A 17,321-nucleotide genomic window follows, 5' to 3' on the forward strand; every position below is an offset into this window, starting at 1 on the left:
TGACTCACTGGTTGTCTAATGTTAAACTAATACTAAGCAGTATTACGTGGTCAGATCGTAATACAAAAAAATAGCTTCTATTAGTAGGCGAACCTAAACATGTCCTTAGTCTAATCGGAAATGAAAAACTAATTGAAAGACTAATATGTCATCTATCCTGACTGGACTGACAGTAAATCGGACTAGACCAAAGGAGAAAAAATCTTGAATCTGTTTATGGATATATATACTTGTGACATTCATAGTTTGGCATACCTGAATCCTGAGTAGATGAAGGACTGTGTATGTATGGTTCATATACTTTCATGTAAGTAAAAGTCTGAGTTCAAATAGATAAGGAACCGAAAGTTGGTGTGTTGGGTATACATTTATAGTATGTAGCATCATTCACAATAGTGGAATTCATAGACCGAGATATGGGTAAATGATATCCTCTCATTGGTATTACATGATAGATGAAAAGTAAATGTAGTCACGGGTCATTCGTCTTTGTGATGAGTGACTTGATTACTATTTGATAGTAATTGACTTTTCATAAAGGAAGATTTAGTTGTTACCATGAGATAAAATAGCATCATATTGAGAGAGTGATAACTGTCAATAGTAACATATTTTAGCCTCATTCTTAATGCATTTTTGGGTGATTATATGGTATTAATTGTGAATTATATACTTCTAATTCTTTATATTCATGTTTTTATGCTTAATACAACACTTGGGAGCCATAGGAGTGAAAAATAGCTGGAAATCAGAACATTGGAGCATTTGGGAAGCTGCACACGGGTAGCGGAATTTTATACATGCAAACCACATGACCGTATAAGTCATATGGGCATGTGTCCAGGGTGTATGGATTTCAAGAATCGTGTATGATAACAACTAGAAGTTTCGATTTTTTAGGTTTTTGGCACTTTAAAAAGGTATAAATAAGGAAATAAAATAGTAGGGAAGCAGCCGTCATAGAATAGCACAAAAAGTACCTAAATAAACACCATTGAAGTTGATTTCGAAGAAGTTATCCATCAAGATTCAAGAGTCCAAGTTGATTTCCAAAGGAGTTATCATGAGTTTCTTTTATTTTAGTGGATATATTGTATTTTTGGTGTTTGTTCTTGCAATTATGAACTAATTCTCTTAATACCTTGGGGATATGAACCTTAGGATGGATTCTATCGTTTGATTTCTAGCTTTATGTAGTAAAACCTTAGTTCTTTGTTTTCAATTATGAATGCTTAATTGTTCTTGGGTTAATAATTCTAGAGTATTAATCCATGTTTGATGTGCATAAGTTTGAGGTTGAATAGACCTATCTTGTGATTAGATCTTACATAATTGAATGGAGTTGTATGCAATCCTAGAAATAGGACGATATAAATTTACCGAATTAGATTCAAATCTAATAGGGGGATCCATAAAGCGAATTAATGCAATAATAGAGGTTTTAATTAGAAAGAAATTTCAATTAATCAACCTAAGAGTTAGTTTCTCTTATGCTCGAAAGAGATGTTAGCATAAATTAGGGATTTCTACGGATAAAAGAAACTAAGAAAAGAAATTGCATATATTAGATTGAGAATTATAGATGAAGTCTAGGTGGATTCTTACCTAGTTATTATTTTGTCACTTGGTTGATATTTGATTGTTTTTGTGTTTTATTTCTTTGACGCATTCGTTAGTTAATTTTAGTTTTAATCAATCTTTTGAATTATTAGGTTAAATAATAGGAAGACAATTATTACTACTAATTGTAGTCCTCAAGGGAATGATATATGTGTTCACTATAACTATACTATTAATTGATAGGTGCACTTGCCTTAGTCAATTTATTAGTTAGTTTAGTTGACATCAGAGAGTAGATTTATCCCAAAGAGATTACGGATATCTTATAAGGGTTATACACTTATGACAAGGTCATTGGGCGAGTATTGATCGAGTTGCTATAGTGGAAAGCACATTCATGATACTATAGTGGAAAGACGTTGTGACTAAATGAATTTATAATTAATAAGCAAAAAATTGACTCTTAATTAGAAATCATTTGGGCCCTAACCACATATGTCCAATCAGACCCTTCACTACCTCGTTGAAACCTGAAATGAATTGCATGTTGAATCAAATGAATAGAAATGATAAAATTAGAGAAATAGGAAACATTCGAAATTGAATGTGGTTTTCTCTAAATGGAAATAACTTGAAATTTATTTTATGGTTTTTTGAATTATTAATTACTTAATTGATTAATTGAAGCTCAAAAATGGAATTAAATTAATTGGTCATAGTGACTCCATTGAATGTAGAAATATTAAAAATACTTTCTCATAGATTCTTTTACGATAAAGTTGTCATGATTTTAATGGAATTAAAATCGAGTTAAGAAAATTATTTAATTAGGAAATTTATTTATTTATTTAAATTAATTTATGATGTTTATTTTGGGAAATAGAAAAACAAATATTGAGTTGGATTGAATTATAAAGTACTGAGTTAAAAGTCCAAGAAGTATTTATAATTACACCCGATATGGGAGAGGCCCAAAAAGCCCCACATGCTAATATTAGGGATGACAATATCTTTAACTAGGGTTGTCACCCCCCATTAGTCTTAGTTCGATTAGGATTTTGTTTTTTCTATTGAAATAGACATCTACTAATTCAACAAGGGTTTCATTTCTTCTCCCTATAAATAGATGAAACTGATAGGGCTAAATATACAACTTTGAGATATTGTCATTCTGGCTGAAAATAGAGAGAATAAATTATATTTTCTGGAATAACAATTCTATTGGTTTCTATTGAAGAGAGATTTGTTTTCCAATAGAAAGTAAAGTAAATAATTTTTGGTTTTATGTTTAATTTCAATTGGTTCGAGCCCACAGTCGAAGCAATTTGTGGTACGAGAATAGCGAAAAAGGCTATTTAGTTGAAATTCGAGAATGATAAGGATCCGTCTAGCCAAAAACACATGTGCGATTTTGATAAAAGGTTTATTATTATAAATATCACAAATCGGCTCGATTTTTAAAAATTTTAATTTTCTAATGTGCAGCAAAACCATTTTTGAATCAAAATTTTTCCAACAATTAATATCACAGCCAATTTGTTCTATGTTTATAGTACAAATCGATACTGAAATGTTCTCTTTTTTTCATGTGTGATTAATTTTGATAAAATGTGACATTCTTGTAATTATATGCATGTCTAGGAGAATGTATACGAATGAATGTATGTTATTATTTTATTATTTTATATGATAAAATAACTTTGTCAAAGTTGTGATTCCTAAAAAATTAAATGTAATTATTATTAATATTTGGGAATCTATAAATTATATCGTGGACTATCATTGGAATAAAGAAAATGTGAAAATGTACACAATTAGGGCAAGTAATAAAGTGATAAGAATCGAGTATTGTTTCCACCAGAGACTATATAGAAAAACACACTTTTGTGTAAGACTTTAACAATTTGGTGATGGAAAAATATTTAAAAGGAGTGAGCTATGCTATTATCTAAACATAAAAATGTAACACAAGGTAAATGATATAAATTAAACTAAATTGTAACACAAGATAAATACAAGATTTTTAAGAGTTTAATCAATATGACATAATTGTATTAGATTAACCTTATTCTTTAACTCAGAATTATTAAAACAATGTTCATGATGTTACAGATAATTCCATGGCAACTTGGTTCTTTGTTAACCGATGCAGTCTTACTTATAAAATTATTGAACCTCTCTAACATATGTCTATGTTAAATTAATTAAATCATTTTCATAAGCAGACATAAGAGATAGTGAAGTAACAATATATTTCTATACTTATACAGATTTAATCACATCAAACTTTAGGGTATGCAAAGCAATAATATATGCCAATACTATCACTCATTTAATCTAATTTATCCCAAAAAGATTAAACATGCACCATTTAGATGGTGTGTCAATTAATTATAATTTCAATCTGATTAAATAATTAATTCATTTGCATTCTCACAATTATAATGCAAGAATAACATAAACGTGTTTTTATCTAAATGAACAACTAACCAACGCCTATAACATCAAAACATAATTTTAATAATTTAAGCGGGCAGGATGCGATCAACCTAACACGAACACAATTTAAGTCATTTTAATTAAATCAGAAGCATCAAAAAATTAGCAAACACGTTCATAATCTCAAAAAAAATTAAAAAGAATAAAGAGAAAGGACTAGAAGAGAAAGTCGGTGTCTCTCCGAAGTCAGACTAGTGTGTGTCCCCTTTCTTCCTTATGCTTTGTTCTATCAATTAAAGGCCTCCAAGATGTTCAATGTTGCTTCTCCAATGACTTGCAAAACTCTTTTTCAAGAGAGAAGCAATCGAAAATAGGAAAGGGAAAGAATGAGAAGCAAATGGGAGAAATTGATGAGAGGTGAGTGAATTGTTTGCTTTTGAAAGGCAATGAGGGTGGCTAGTTATAATGGCATGGGATGACTAAATATAGCATAGGAGAGCTTTGATTTTCTCTTCCCATGGTCGGCCCTTGATTGTAAGAGAATGGCTTTGAATGGTCTTGCTAAAAATAGCTATGTGCTTGAAAAGTGGAAGGGTTAGAATGGTTATAAGGAGAAGTTTAGGGGTTAATTTTTTTAATTATTGGAATTAGCTTAAAATAGTTTATTTGGGTAGTAATTTGGGACGATTTGGGCTGCTCTCCTTCTTTTTGGATAAGTCCTTTTCAAATGAATATTCTAGGCCTTTTTTCTCCGCATCAAGTTGTCCAATTTTAATCATCCCGATTAAAATTTTTATCATGTTGCGAAGGTATTATAACAATTTGATCTTCCCAATGGTGAATTCTGAAACTAGTTTTTCTTCCATTGCATAAAACTATTGAAAATTGGCATAATTTTATAAGATTGGCATAAAAATAATTAAAAATATAAATTTGTCTCTAATTTGTCCAATTTAGATATTTTGTAATAAAATTATAAAAAAATATGTTGAGAAGAGCTCATAATTTGCAAGAATTGTCAATTAGAAAGTACGAAAAAATTCTATATATTTTTTAGTTTCCAATCATCTCCACGCAAGATTTTATATTGTTATTTTAGAATAAATTATGTGATCTCAAAACAGACATAAGACCTATGTAACCAATATTTTTCGACAAAACCTGAAAAACCAAAACACATCCAGGTTGATCGAGAAGACGCAAACCCGACTTAGCCAAACCAGCAGTAGACCGACAGTGATCTGACAGCAGAAGTGTGTTAGTGGTCCAACGACGATGGCTGGTGGCGGCCAACGATGGCCGACAATGGTGATTTGACAGCAGCCTAGCAGAGGCCAGCGGAAGCTCGACTATAATAACAGCAACGACATAGAAACAACAGTGGAAAATAGTGACGACAACAATATGAATCAGTATCGTAACGGAAGCTTGTGGTGGCAAAACAAAAGACCTAAAATATGCTTTGCAGTGAATTTTGCAATTTTATTTTTTTAGGATGGAATTATGGAAAGTTTGGCTTATCAGGGTCATTTAAATTTTATGTTTTTATATGTAATAGCATGATGATATTTATTTGATTAGGAATTTATGTTCGTGCATATGTATGATAAACATGCCATATGGTTTAAGGAAAGAATATCACATGTATTTGTCATGTATATATTAATCATTCATGATTGAAACTGGACATTAAAAACATTGCATGTTTTTAAAAGATTGAATGGGAGAAGTGTTGGGAAATGTGTTCATAATGTAGTAAACATGTAACTATTTTCTATGTATTTGAACGATGAATAAATAGATAAATTTAATTTCACATTTCACTATTATATCTATTGTGTTTCTGTCTTTCATATTTTGCATACATAGCGAAATTGTGACAAGCAAATATTAGCTCATTGATTGTCTAAGTTCAAACAAATGATAAGTGGCACTGTAAGAACGTTTACATTGCGAGAAAGACAACTTACTTCAGTAGATAATCTAAATGTGTTCGTAATCGTGTAAAAGAATCAAAGTGATCATTTGATTCAAATACTTAGAAAGATTATTATGTCGTCTACAATTCCAATTAGGGAGATTTATAGTATTGGCTACCGTAGCAGTTGACTTTACAGTAGAGACATAGAAGTACTCATTGAAAGAATGATACAATGGACTGGACCCAAGTTGAATTAATTCTAAATATTTTTTTGAATTGATTCACTTGTGACGTTCATGGTGTGACTAACCTAAATCCTAAGTTAGTCACTGACCATGCATATGCAATTCATGTGTTTTGATATAAGTGGAGGCTTATGCTCTAAAGATGATCGAGACGATAGTTGGTATGTTAGGTATATGACTTGTGTGTGGCATAACTTTATTAGCAACAATGGAATTCATAACTCGATTAAAGAGTTAATGAAATCCTCTCATTGGCCTTATATGGATTGATGAATATGGAACGTGACCACAGGTTGCTTGTTCTCATACAAACAATTTATCACTGTAATTAGTTAACAGTGATAATAATAATCATTAAGAAAACACGATGGTGACAATGAGATAAAATAGGATTGTATTCACTGAATGGATTTAACTCAAAGGAATCAAGGATATCATATGAGGGTAACACACACATGGCAGGGTCATTGGATAAAACAATTGGATGAATTGTTTTCGTAAAAAGTAAATAATGAGTTTTCAATCATGATGCTTCTTGTGGACTGACTACATGATTAAGTAAATTGTGAATTATCAGAAAGATGTTTCTGGACATAATTGCAACTGCTTGAGACTAAATGTATATGTCCGATTGGTCCCTCCGCTAGCTTAACAAAAGCTCGATCGGATTGCATTTGAATTAGAAGAAAATTCTACAACTTTGGAAATAATTTAATTGACTCGATTTATTCAATATAGAATTAAATTAGGTGGTCGTGTGAATTATTCAGTTAAAGAATTTGATTAACAATTTTTCTTGAAAATTTAATTTGGAAAATCTCAATGATTTTTGAGAAAATTAATTTTAATCAAGTAAAATTAAATTAATCAAATTAATTAAAATAAATACGATATTTTTGGAAATTAATTTTTAAGTCAGACAATTGGCCCAATAGGTAACTGAACTTGAAAATTGGACTCAAGATCGAAAATTAAACCTAAAAACCAAAACTCGAGATCCAATCCCAAAAACTTGTTGAATCGCGCCCTGTGTATGAAAATGGGTCGATGGTCCAATCGGTGGCCGAATCGAACCGGCCGGGTAGTCATTAGCCTTGACTGAACTGGCAGCATTTGAACTGGTCAAGCCCATTCAGGCAAAGCGACAATGGTTTGAGGTGCCGAGGGAGTTGCGCCAACAATGGCACCGCCGAGCATGGCAGCTGCGACGGCGACAATCCAATGATCGATAGATGGTTAGTGGCAGTGGTTTTTCGGTGGTAGAGAGTGGAAAAATTAGAATCCTAGTGGGACTCTACCGGGTAACTTGATTTCAAATTAACTTTTTCAAAGATAATATTGTTTTAATAAATTTAATATTTAATTTAATTTAAGATTTATCTATATATAAAATGAGATATTAAATTTAATTTAATATTTATCTAGATAGTATTTTATTAATTTAATATTTATCTTGATAATATTTTATTAATTTAATATTAATGTGATTAATTCTAATCCTACTTGAACTCTCTTTAAATTCTCCCTATATAAAGAGAGCATGAATCATTATTCTCATAAGTTGAATTCAAGAAAAGTTGTAGAGAAAAAATTCTCTGAAAAAATTATTTCAGAAAATTATAGAGATATTCTTATTTTTTACAACTTGATCCCAGAAGTTTAGAGAAATTATAAAATTTTCCTATTGGTAATTTTGTGAAAAATTTTCTGATTCGAAATGAGCTCACACTTGATAGATGTGAGCTTAAGGATAGCGGAAAAGACTACTTAGTCGAAGCATTCATTCTAAACGAATCATAAAGGTATGATTATGATTAAGTGTTTAGTACTTTAGATAACACAACCAAGTTATTATTTTTGGAAAACAATTTAAAACTCCAGTTTTCCCATAAACCTATCTTCTGTTGCATTTTTTGAACCCAATTTTCAAACAAGAAGGTTCCTAAGCAAGACCTACAGTCTCCATCAAAATACAAAATATAAAATATATTAATGGATTTGAATAGGAATTAAAATAAAAAGTTAGCTTGAGTATTAAATTGCAAAAGAAGTGACAAGCTACAGTAAAAAAAAATCTAACTAAACTAACAACCACACCAACTAAGCTCAGAAAAAAAATGACCTAAACCTAAATATAAAGAAAAAAACTAACAACTAAGCTAAAAAGATCAAAGAAAGTTGGCTCCTTTAAGCTAACAACCAAAAGGGTCTTTTAACAATTGAGAAATTCAACCCTGCATTGACAAATTTACCCTTAAAATGTGTGTTTTGACTTGGGTTTGTGTTGGACAAAAGACTACCCCTACAGTAATTTTCTCTCTACCAGACAGCGGTGTCACGACATCCAAGCTTCAGTGTCACAACACCTTCGACAGTGGCACAATTGAGGCTCTAAGGGTTCTCGATGTCACGACATCCACTGACCGATGTCATGACATCCCTAGTGGTGACCATGATTTCTTCACTTCACAACTTTCAATGATATCGCGACCTCAAAAGCCCAATTTCGCAACGTTGGGATTAATGTTGCTACTTTGTCGATAGTCCGGTCTAGGTTGGTTTCTTGTTGATGTCCTGCACCCTTAAGGCAAAGGGACTCAGTGTCACGACATCCATAGCATCATTACCGCGACACCCACGTTGAATGTTGTTTGCCTCAAGATCAGGCCATTTTCGTCTCCGTACACCAACTCAAACACATCGTTAGGTTCCCCATGGCACCATTTTACTAATTTGGGCCTCAGAAGGAGTAAAACTAAAAAAATTATTTTTAATGATAAAAACTAAAATTCAACAAAAGTATGTAAAAGAATCATAAATTGCTTGAGAGTAATGTCCCCGAGTGTTATGGAAAGCTTAATTTGACATATCAAATTACGATAGATTAGTAAGCCAAAGTGGGCTTTAAATATGGTGAAGAAAATGGTGGTTAAAAGGCTATTCAAATGCATTGCTACCAAGAATGAGATAAAATGGTTGTTTCTCTATTGTGAGTATGCCCTAAGTGTAGTGAGTGAGCATAAGCATGACAAAGGGATTTTAACCTGTTATTCTATGTGTTAGAGGCAAGTTCCATTTTCCTGTCCATCCCTTCATTTGAATAGATCTCAACTATTATGGCATAGTCTCCAAATAGCTTGTGAGGTCTACTTGGTGGATAATTATGAGGTATTTGATCCTTTGCTACAAACAAAGGGAGATTGCCCATATGAGAGCCTTCCAAAACCTCTATAACCTTACACAATTATACCAGACCACACACCCTAGACTGTTGTGTTTCACAAAACATCAAAGGCTAACTGTAGATAATTTGTTTTTTTTTTTTTGGGGAGGGGGAAGACCAATAACTTAAGTTTGGACAAGAACAAGTACATCCTAGTATAGTTGAATTTTGGGAAGACTTTGGGTTCCTAACTGTGTAGAATATACCTCTAGATGACATATGTGCATTCAAACCCTCCTTAGATGGTTATAAAGGTTCCCTAAGATAGTTCGATCATTTATGAAAGGGGAATCTCATCGTTGTACCCCGTGACATCAACATTTGAAAGGTATAGAGGTTGTTGCACTCAGGTTTCTTTGAGGACTCAAATTTAAAGGAGTTTTGGGAGTTAATCAAACAAAAGGGTGAGTTAGTGGACTCTGCTGGAAATTTTGGAAAATTTTGTGACTATCAGGCAAATAATTAGATTTTAATTCTGGTCTGGTTGGGTTGGAATTGACCGGTTCCTTAGTGAGGGATAGAATAATTAGCAACAGATGGCTAGAGGGATTATGGAGACTGTGCTAAATTAAGATGTATGTATATATGTGTGAGGGAGAAATGAATTTTCCTCAATTATTTTATAACTTTCTTCTTCCTTATATTTTCTTCTTCAGTAATTTCAAATAAGAGAAAAACTTAGGAGAGCCCTACATGGAGTAGTGAACGTGTGAATTTAAGTTTGGAAGTAAAGAAATGAAACAGCTTGTAAGTTTTATTATCTTTCTATACTTGTGGATTCGGGGAAATGTGAGAAGAAGGATTTCTTACTAAGATTCTGTAAAATGGGTTTTGGGCTTTAAGGTTTGAATGACTTTTATTTAACCGATATATGGTTGTCGTGGTTAGCTGTCAAGACAATGGAGGCTCCGATATTTGGAAAAGCTAAGCTAATGAGGATAAAGGAGTTCAAGTGAGTTTCTGTGTTTTGGCCTTAGGTTTATCGTTGATAATGCATAGTTTGAACGATCTGTGTTTGAGCTTGTTTGAAACTATGTTATGTATGGAAATGGTAAATAAGTATGCTAAGTATGAATAATAACCATGTAAACGTGTACGCTGGTCACTAAATGTATATGAATTTAAAAAGTTCTTAATTGTGAACGGTATGATATAGTAATAAGTGTAATGACATGAGTATTATGCATGATTATATTGTATGAGGAGTACGGAGGAATTTACCATGATAGGTTAGATGAAGATAGGAATAAATGGTGTATTGGAGGAATGGGCGAATTGAAATAGGGATTTAATGGGGTTTGGGCATCATCGAGGAATGGTATCTACTAGCTCACTAGAGCGATACTATGACGATGGTCGGTCGACTCTATAGAGCGACACCCCGATGACCGTTATTGATTGACTCACTAGAGCGACACTGTGATGATGATTTATCAACTCTATGGAGTAACACTGGGACGGTAATTTATAGGTCCTACGGGATGACACCTCGAAAGAGGTTTATTGATTCCTCGGAATCGAAAGTCCACCAAGACAGTAAACATGAGATCATATTGTGTAAGACTATAGCTGAGCTATGGCAACATATAGAGTTCGCCAGAACTGTAAATATGGGACCATATTATGTAAAACCATAACTGGGCTATGGCAACAAAGGAAGTCCGCGAGGGAGGTGAACCAGAAAACTGATAGGGCTTAAAAAGGGAAACCACTATATGACTCAAGCGGTGAGTAGTGCAATTGAATAAATACGGTGCATCTGAGAACGCGGGTAAAAAGAATAGTAAGAGAATCTTCAAAACTAAGAAGAGAATAAAAGTTGTTAGAAGTGTCCAAAGTGCAAGTAAGCCTGATAATAAGGGAATCCACCAAATAGTGGCAGAAAAAATAATTGGTATTTATGGTCTTAACAAGCATAGGTAATAGAAGTGATACCCTCTTCGATGTATGGAGTATCCATCATTATTAGTTCGCCAGTGGTTGGCAGTTAATATAACATTAGGTACAATAAGTGAGTCAAAGAAGCAGATTCTAGCAAACAGTCTAAGTGATAAGTCCACCAGAGATCTACGAAAAAAAAGAATGTCAGGATAAGATCTTGTAGCGCGGGAAAGGTTGTAAGACCATCAATCAAGAAATTCCACGAAGCAATAATTTGAATGGAAGCTTATTGGAAACTTATTGGAAGAAATGAAAATCCATTAGAACTATTTAGCGAAGAGACGACCATGTGGGGATACCTAGGCAGCAGATAGTCCGCTAGGAACTATCCACTAATTAGGGTATCTTAAAAATTTTAGACTAAGGTGAACAAATTACTTCAAGGTTACATTGCGAAATCGAGTCTTCCACGGAATATAAAACAAGGGAGAGTTAACTCAGTCAACCAAGTTTCAAGTTTAAATCTACAAATGAGGATTTTAGAAAGAGACTTGATTCCAGAAAGGGATCAAGCATAGGATGAATTGAAAAGCACATTATCGTCGAAATAGTACGATTGAACATTATGGGGTTCAAAATGGATTAAAGGGATCCATAGCTATGGCAAAGTCTTGGTTAAAACACCAATAGGTGTTGCCAATCCATGATAGCAAACATGGGTATTCAAGGATAAGACATATAATGGAAGGTACAAGGAAAAAAACTGGGATAACATTAAACAAGGTCAAGAGTCGTAAGAGGCAAGGTTTGATAGAACTTAGTTATGGCTGGAGTTTATGTCCACCGATAGTTAGCTTAGAGGAAACAAGGCATCGATTACACCCACAAAGTTTACAATTTCTCCTAGTGAAAAACAGGGAGTTTACGATTGTGCACAAAATTTCATTTTTCTACATTTCAAGAAGTTTTATGTGTATATCAATGTACAGGACCTCACTAAGTCCTTCCGAACTTATAAGATCTATTGCTTGTATGTAGGGTAAATGAAGATTCGGGGATTGAGTGGAGGGACTAAGCCAAATGTCGTCAGATGCTAGTGTTGGGGGCGGTAACTGTTTCATGTATGTAGAGAGGCACCCTTAGAGGCCACACCTCGAGGACTATGTCAGAAACATTTGTATCAAGTTTTAATTTAAAATTTGTAAATAATTGTTAGACTTAATAATATTTCAACTTTGAAAGAATTTATCATTTCTATGATAAGATTTTTTGTGGAACTCAAATTTCAGAATTTGAGAATTGTTTAAGTATCTAATTAAATTAAGTATTTTGTTAATATACTTGGATTGATTTACTTGGACCTAGCGATTGGGTCAATTATAGGGCGTTACAGAGGTACGGGTTGTTTGGGATCAACTCGAATGGTTGTAAAAGCAACTGCTTAGGCTAAGGTTTTTGTACAAGGATGGGAGGTTCCCTTACAATCATGCTTGGCTCAGATTTTGTTAGGGTTGGTGCTTAAGCCCTAAATGTTCATTGTCTATTATGGTCTATATTCGGACCATAAATGAGGAGTACTCGAAGTTGTTGAACCTGTGTTGACTAAAGAAGCTTCAATGGGTGGGGAAGGGGGAAGGGAAAATGAAGGTGATGTCTAGAGGGTGGTTGAGATCCTCAATGAAAAGGAAGGAATGAGTAGTGGAGGGTCTAAGTCCTTTGAGCTTGCCAATTTTGAAGGCATTAACATTGTTGTTGCTGATGATACATGGCTTGCAAACTGTTTGTTGTACCTTCCCCTCACAACCCTTAGGTGAGGAAATGTCTAATGATAGTTCAATCCCTGTAATTGAACTCTCTTTAGATAAAGAGAAGACTTCTTTGGATGTCCCTCCGTTAGATGTGGCCATGAACTCATCTACCCTTCAAGAGTATCTTAAGCAACAAAATAAATGGGCAAACTTAGGTTGGAAGGGTCATCTAGAAAAAGTTAAGACATATTAGTTGCCCATTTTATCTTCCATAGTTATCTTCTTCAATAGTTTATTGTTTTGAACTATTGTTTTAAGTCTAATCATTTCCTTCATATTTGCAAAAACTTCAAATGCTATTCCTAAATAAATGAATGCTAGTTTCATGGACTTTGTCTTAAGGAGTGCCAATGAAGGCATTAGCCGAAAAAGGGTTGGAAATTCTAAGGGGCCTAAGCAAAAAAAGGTTCGGGCCAAAACTATTATCGTCTGTGCTCAGGGGGTTAAGGCTTGCCACTAAAGGGCTCTTCTCCCCTACCCCTGTTGTCCACTACTTGCCGTGACTTTGAAAGGTGGATCTACCGTTAACAAGACAGAGGGTGTGGCTGCAACTACTGCTGAGGTCACTACTAGAGAGGCCTTCAATGACTTTTTTCCAACAATGGTTGTTGAAGGCTGATTAGAGGAGCCTTAAGTGGCTAGAATAATCATAGAGCTAACACGTGAGAATAGTGCTAGAAAGCTACCACCGTGAGGTTTTTCTTGGGCGTTATGGTTGACAGCAGTGTTGATTATTAATATGAATAGCGTCGCCTTTGGTCTTGTTTGTATTATTGCAATAAAGAGTTGTGTTTTTCATTTGCGCAATAGCTGTAATGATAAAATTTCGTGGTTGCTTTCTTTCTTCTTTATGTTGTAAAAAGAACTCATAACCAATTTGCTTTTCATATAGATCTTCGTATGAAATGATGGAATCCTTTGCTATGGAAGCGAAAATCTCCTGAATTCAAGCCCTAGGCCATTCAGAACAAATGCAAGGAAGTCTAACTTACAGGCAAACAAAGAACGAAGAGAAACAAGGAAAAACTAAGCATAAAACACATTAAAAAATTAAAATCCAATGCCTAGGGAGGCAGTGGCACTGCCCAACCATCCAACATTTGTAACCGCAACAACCAACTCTCATCCTGCAACAGGAGACTTCCATGGAGACGTTGTACAGCATCAGGCCCTCCTCTGCAAAAAGCCCATACCAGGACAGAAAGAAGCAAGCTAAAACAACTCAAGCAGGCCTCACGGCAAAAAGAAGAGGCTCAAATCATCCCAAAATGGAAGACCCGCTGCTACCACCACGGGATTTGTCTGGAGGAGCCATCAAAACCAGTAAACCACCCAAGGGAGTTATTGTTCCGAAAGGGAGGGAGTGGTTGGTCACCTGGGAAAAATTAAATTATAACTTTTACAATAGTAAAAATGTAAGTTCACCATTTTAATAATTTATATCTTTATAGTTTTTAAAGGATTAAACCAAATTTTTAAGGGGGTAAACAAGAAAGGTGTAGGTTGGATTTGCAGGTTACAAGCCGCACAGCAAAATTGAATATAATGTGAAGTTGAAAAAGATATCAATTGTCTGCATTTCTTTCATTGAACTTCTTACGTTAAATACAAAAATTAAGTTGTCATCTAACAAGACTTTTGTAATCTAATATTTTCTTGCACAGGAAAACAGGCTACAAGTACACATTCACTCCAAGTTTACATTTTCACTCAAATATGATTTTACAAAAAAAAAAAAAACAAACAAAACAAAACAAAAGCAAAAAGGCTTGGGTTTACACATGTTCCTAGTAGCAGAGGCAGCCATTGACTCAAGAAACACACATACACATTTATTACCTTTTTACATTTTACAAACATTAACTTTTTTCATAAACATAGAAATTCAGTTACTCTTACATAAAACATGTTCCAAGCCCTTGAGAAAGACCTGATCTTATTTGAAGACGATGTAGTAGGTTTGTATGAAGGTGAGGATCAAAAAGGTAGCCACAGCAAATCCAGAAACAATAGCCCATGGCTTACCCAAATAGTTATGCTTATAAAAAGCATTCCATCTAGACCGCCATTGATGACAATATCCATTCACATTCTCACAAAGCCTCAAATAATGGAACTCTTTCACATAAGAATCATGATATAAGGCCTTAAAGAACTTGGTCGAGTCTTCAGGAATCAGCCAATTGTCGATAATTCCGGTACCACAAAGTATGTCCAAGTCCTTGGAAGTGTTAATGAGATTACTTAGAAGAATGACATAAGATGCGACTCCAGGACTACAATTTGGGTAACATTGTTCAAAACTAATCAGATTCCTGAAGATGGTTTCTGTGGTTTCTTGGATCAGCAAAGATGGCATTTCAAGGATTCCATTTCTAAACCTTATATCCAAGATGCTACTCGATGAAACTCTTCGAAACTCAATTCCGGCTTCTTTAATACTTGTGGCAGAAGGAAAGGGTTGCCACCCCAAGCAATGCTGGCTATCTTCACCACTGTATGGTAAAATCAATGACTTCCTTAATAAGTCTAGAATATGTTTGATTTCCTGGTTGGCAAAAAGGTGAGGTTCAATGGAATGTTCATCAGATGAGAAAATGTTACTAAAGAACTGAAGGGTAAGTCCAACAAGAGACTTGGCTTCATTTGGACTAGCAGTCAAGCTAAATATGCGTTCAAGCACTAGCCACGGTATTTGATTTTCTAGCAAAATCAAATCATGAAACAAGTACTGCAACATACATGACATGGTGAAAACAGGGTCATCGTCATCTTTGGACACCAAGTTAGCATCCTTGCGGAACAGCTCAACAATAAAGCACGCATCAAGCACCAAAATTTTCACAAATTCATCGTGGCTGAAACCGATTGTACCTGCATAACATGCCCGAGCCTCTTCCTCGACCTCTTTGATGACATCAATGCACTGCTTCAACCTCGCTTCCGGTGAATGTGATCGAGCGATAAGGCATTGCAGATACTTGGATTTGATCTTTTCGGTCTCAGTCAAGTTCGGTTTGCCATGGTGAAAGGGCCCGAATGAAAATGCATTGGGGATGTATGCTTCTTCTTTGTGCCTGTAAAGTATGCTTGGTGTCTTGAAGATGCAACATGTAGATGGCAGAAAATTATTACGCACCATCATATTTTCCAGGGAAGATGCCACAGATTCAGAAGGACAATCCATACAAACAACATGATCTGACCTTCCATCCAATGCTTTTATGTTGGTGATGTTCATATTCTTTTCCCCTTCCTTTCTTCAGACAAAACACAAAAGTGACAGATATCAAAAGAAGAAGGAAAAATGTCTAGAATTAATATGGAAAAAACAAAGCAGAAAAGAGAGTTCAGGTTGTGCAGGTTTCAGTCCTAAAATCTGCAAACAAAAGTGTGATGGAAATTGAGTTTGAGTAGTTGGAAAAATCCATGGTGATCTAACAAAGTAAAAGAAATATAGATATAAATAAGCATGGTTATATGTTCTGGAGCTAAGTTTGAGATAGTCCCAAGTGTAAACTATTGGGGTGTCAAAAGAATAAAATATAATAAAGATAAAAGCAAAAGTTAAAGCATGCCTAATTTTTAATATTTCTTCTTCCCGCCTTTCTTCCTGGCTTGTAAAAAGTGGTAACTAAAACCACCACTCAATTTTATTAATATGGTTGTGATTTCTCTTTTAAAAAATTAACTTCTGGATTCTACTCTTCACTTTTCTCTTTGCTACTTTATCCAGCCTATTGGTGTTGCTTGAAAATCAAGTTTTGCAAACCAAAGTATTTTCTTCATAAAAACAAAATCAGATTTAACTCTCTCTTTTTATCTTCTATATCCCACTTATTGTTTATATTCGAGATTTTTTATTTCCTGCTCCATTAATATTATTTTTAAAAATTTAAACTCCTCTTCTCCTTTGCAAAATATAATATGCTTTGTTTAATCAATAAAATTATCAAGTTCCACTTTAATGTTCCACGTGTCACTCTCTGAACCTTTCAACAAACTCCATGTTCCCTGGAGGCCAAAGCTTAAGCCCCCACAATTTACACGTCAAATTTCCTCTCCCCAATAAACAATAAATCAGTTTGTGACAGCTCAACATTTTCACAGCCTTGATGAATCGTGAATTTATCACATCATTTATAATCATTTTCTAATTTTTTTATTTTTTTCCACATAATTTTAATAATTTTTTACTTTAAACTCCGAATCTTTAATCTCAAATTCAAAACTATGAATCCTAA

General features: G+C 34.0%; 1 protein-coding gene across 1 annotated transcript; it reads right to left on the reverse strand.

Annotated features, from left to right (window-relative positions):
- Positions 1-14,630: 14,630 nt before the first annotated feature.
- LOC107899709 (UPF0481 protein At3g47200) lies at positions 14,631-16,542 on the reverse strand. Its single transcript, XM_016825488.2, has one exon. The coding sequence runs from the start codon at positions 16,316-16,318 to the stop codon at positions 15,014-15,016; it is 1,305 nt and encodes a 434-aa protein (XP_016680977.1). The 5' UTR covers positions 16,319-16,542; the 3' UTR covers positions 14,631-15,013.
- Between the last annotated feature and the right edge of the window lie 779 nt (positions 16,543-17,321).

The sequence above is a fragment of the Gossypium hirsutum genome, chromosome D04 (genome assembly GCF_007990345.1).
Source record: "Gossypium hirsutum isolate 1008001.06 chromosome D04, Gossypium_hirsutum_v2.1, whole genome shotgun sequence".
Lineage (NCBI taxonomy): Eukaryota > Viridiplantae > Streptophyta > Magnoliopsida > Malvales > Malvaceae > Gossypium > Gossypium hirsutum.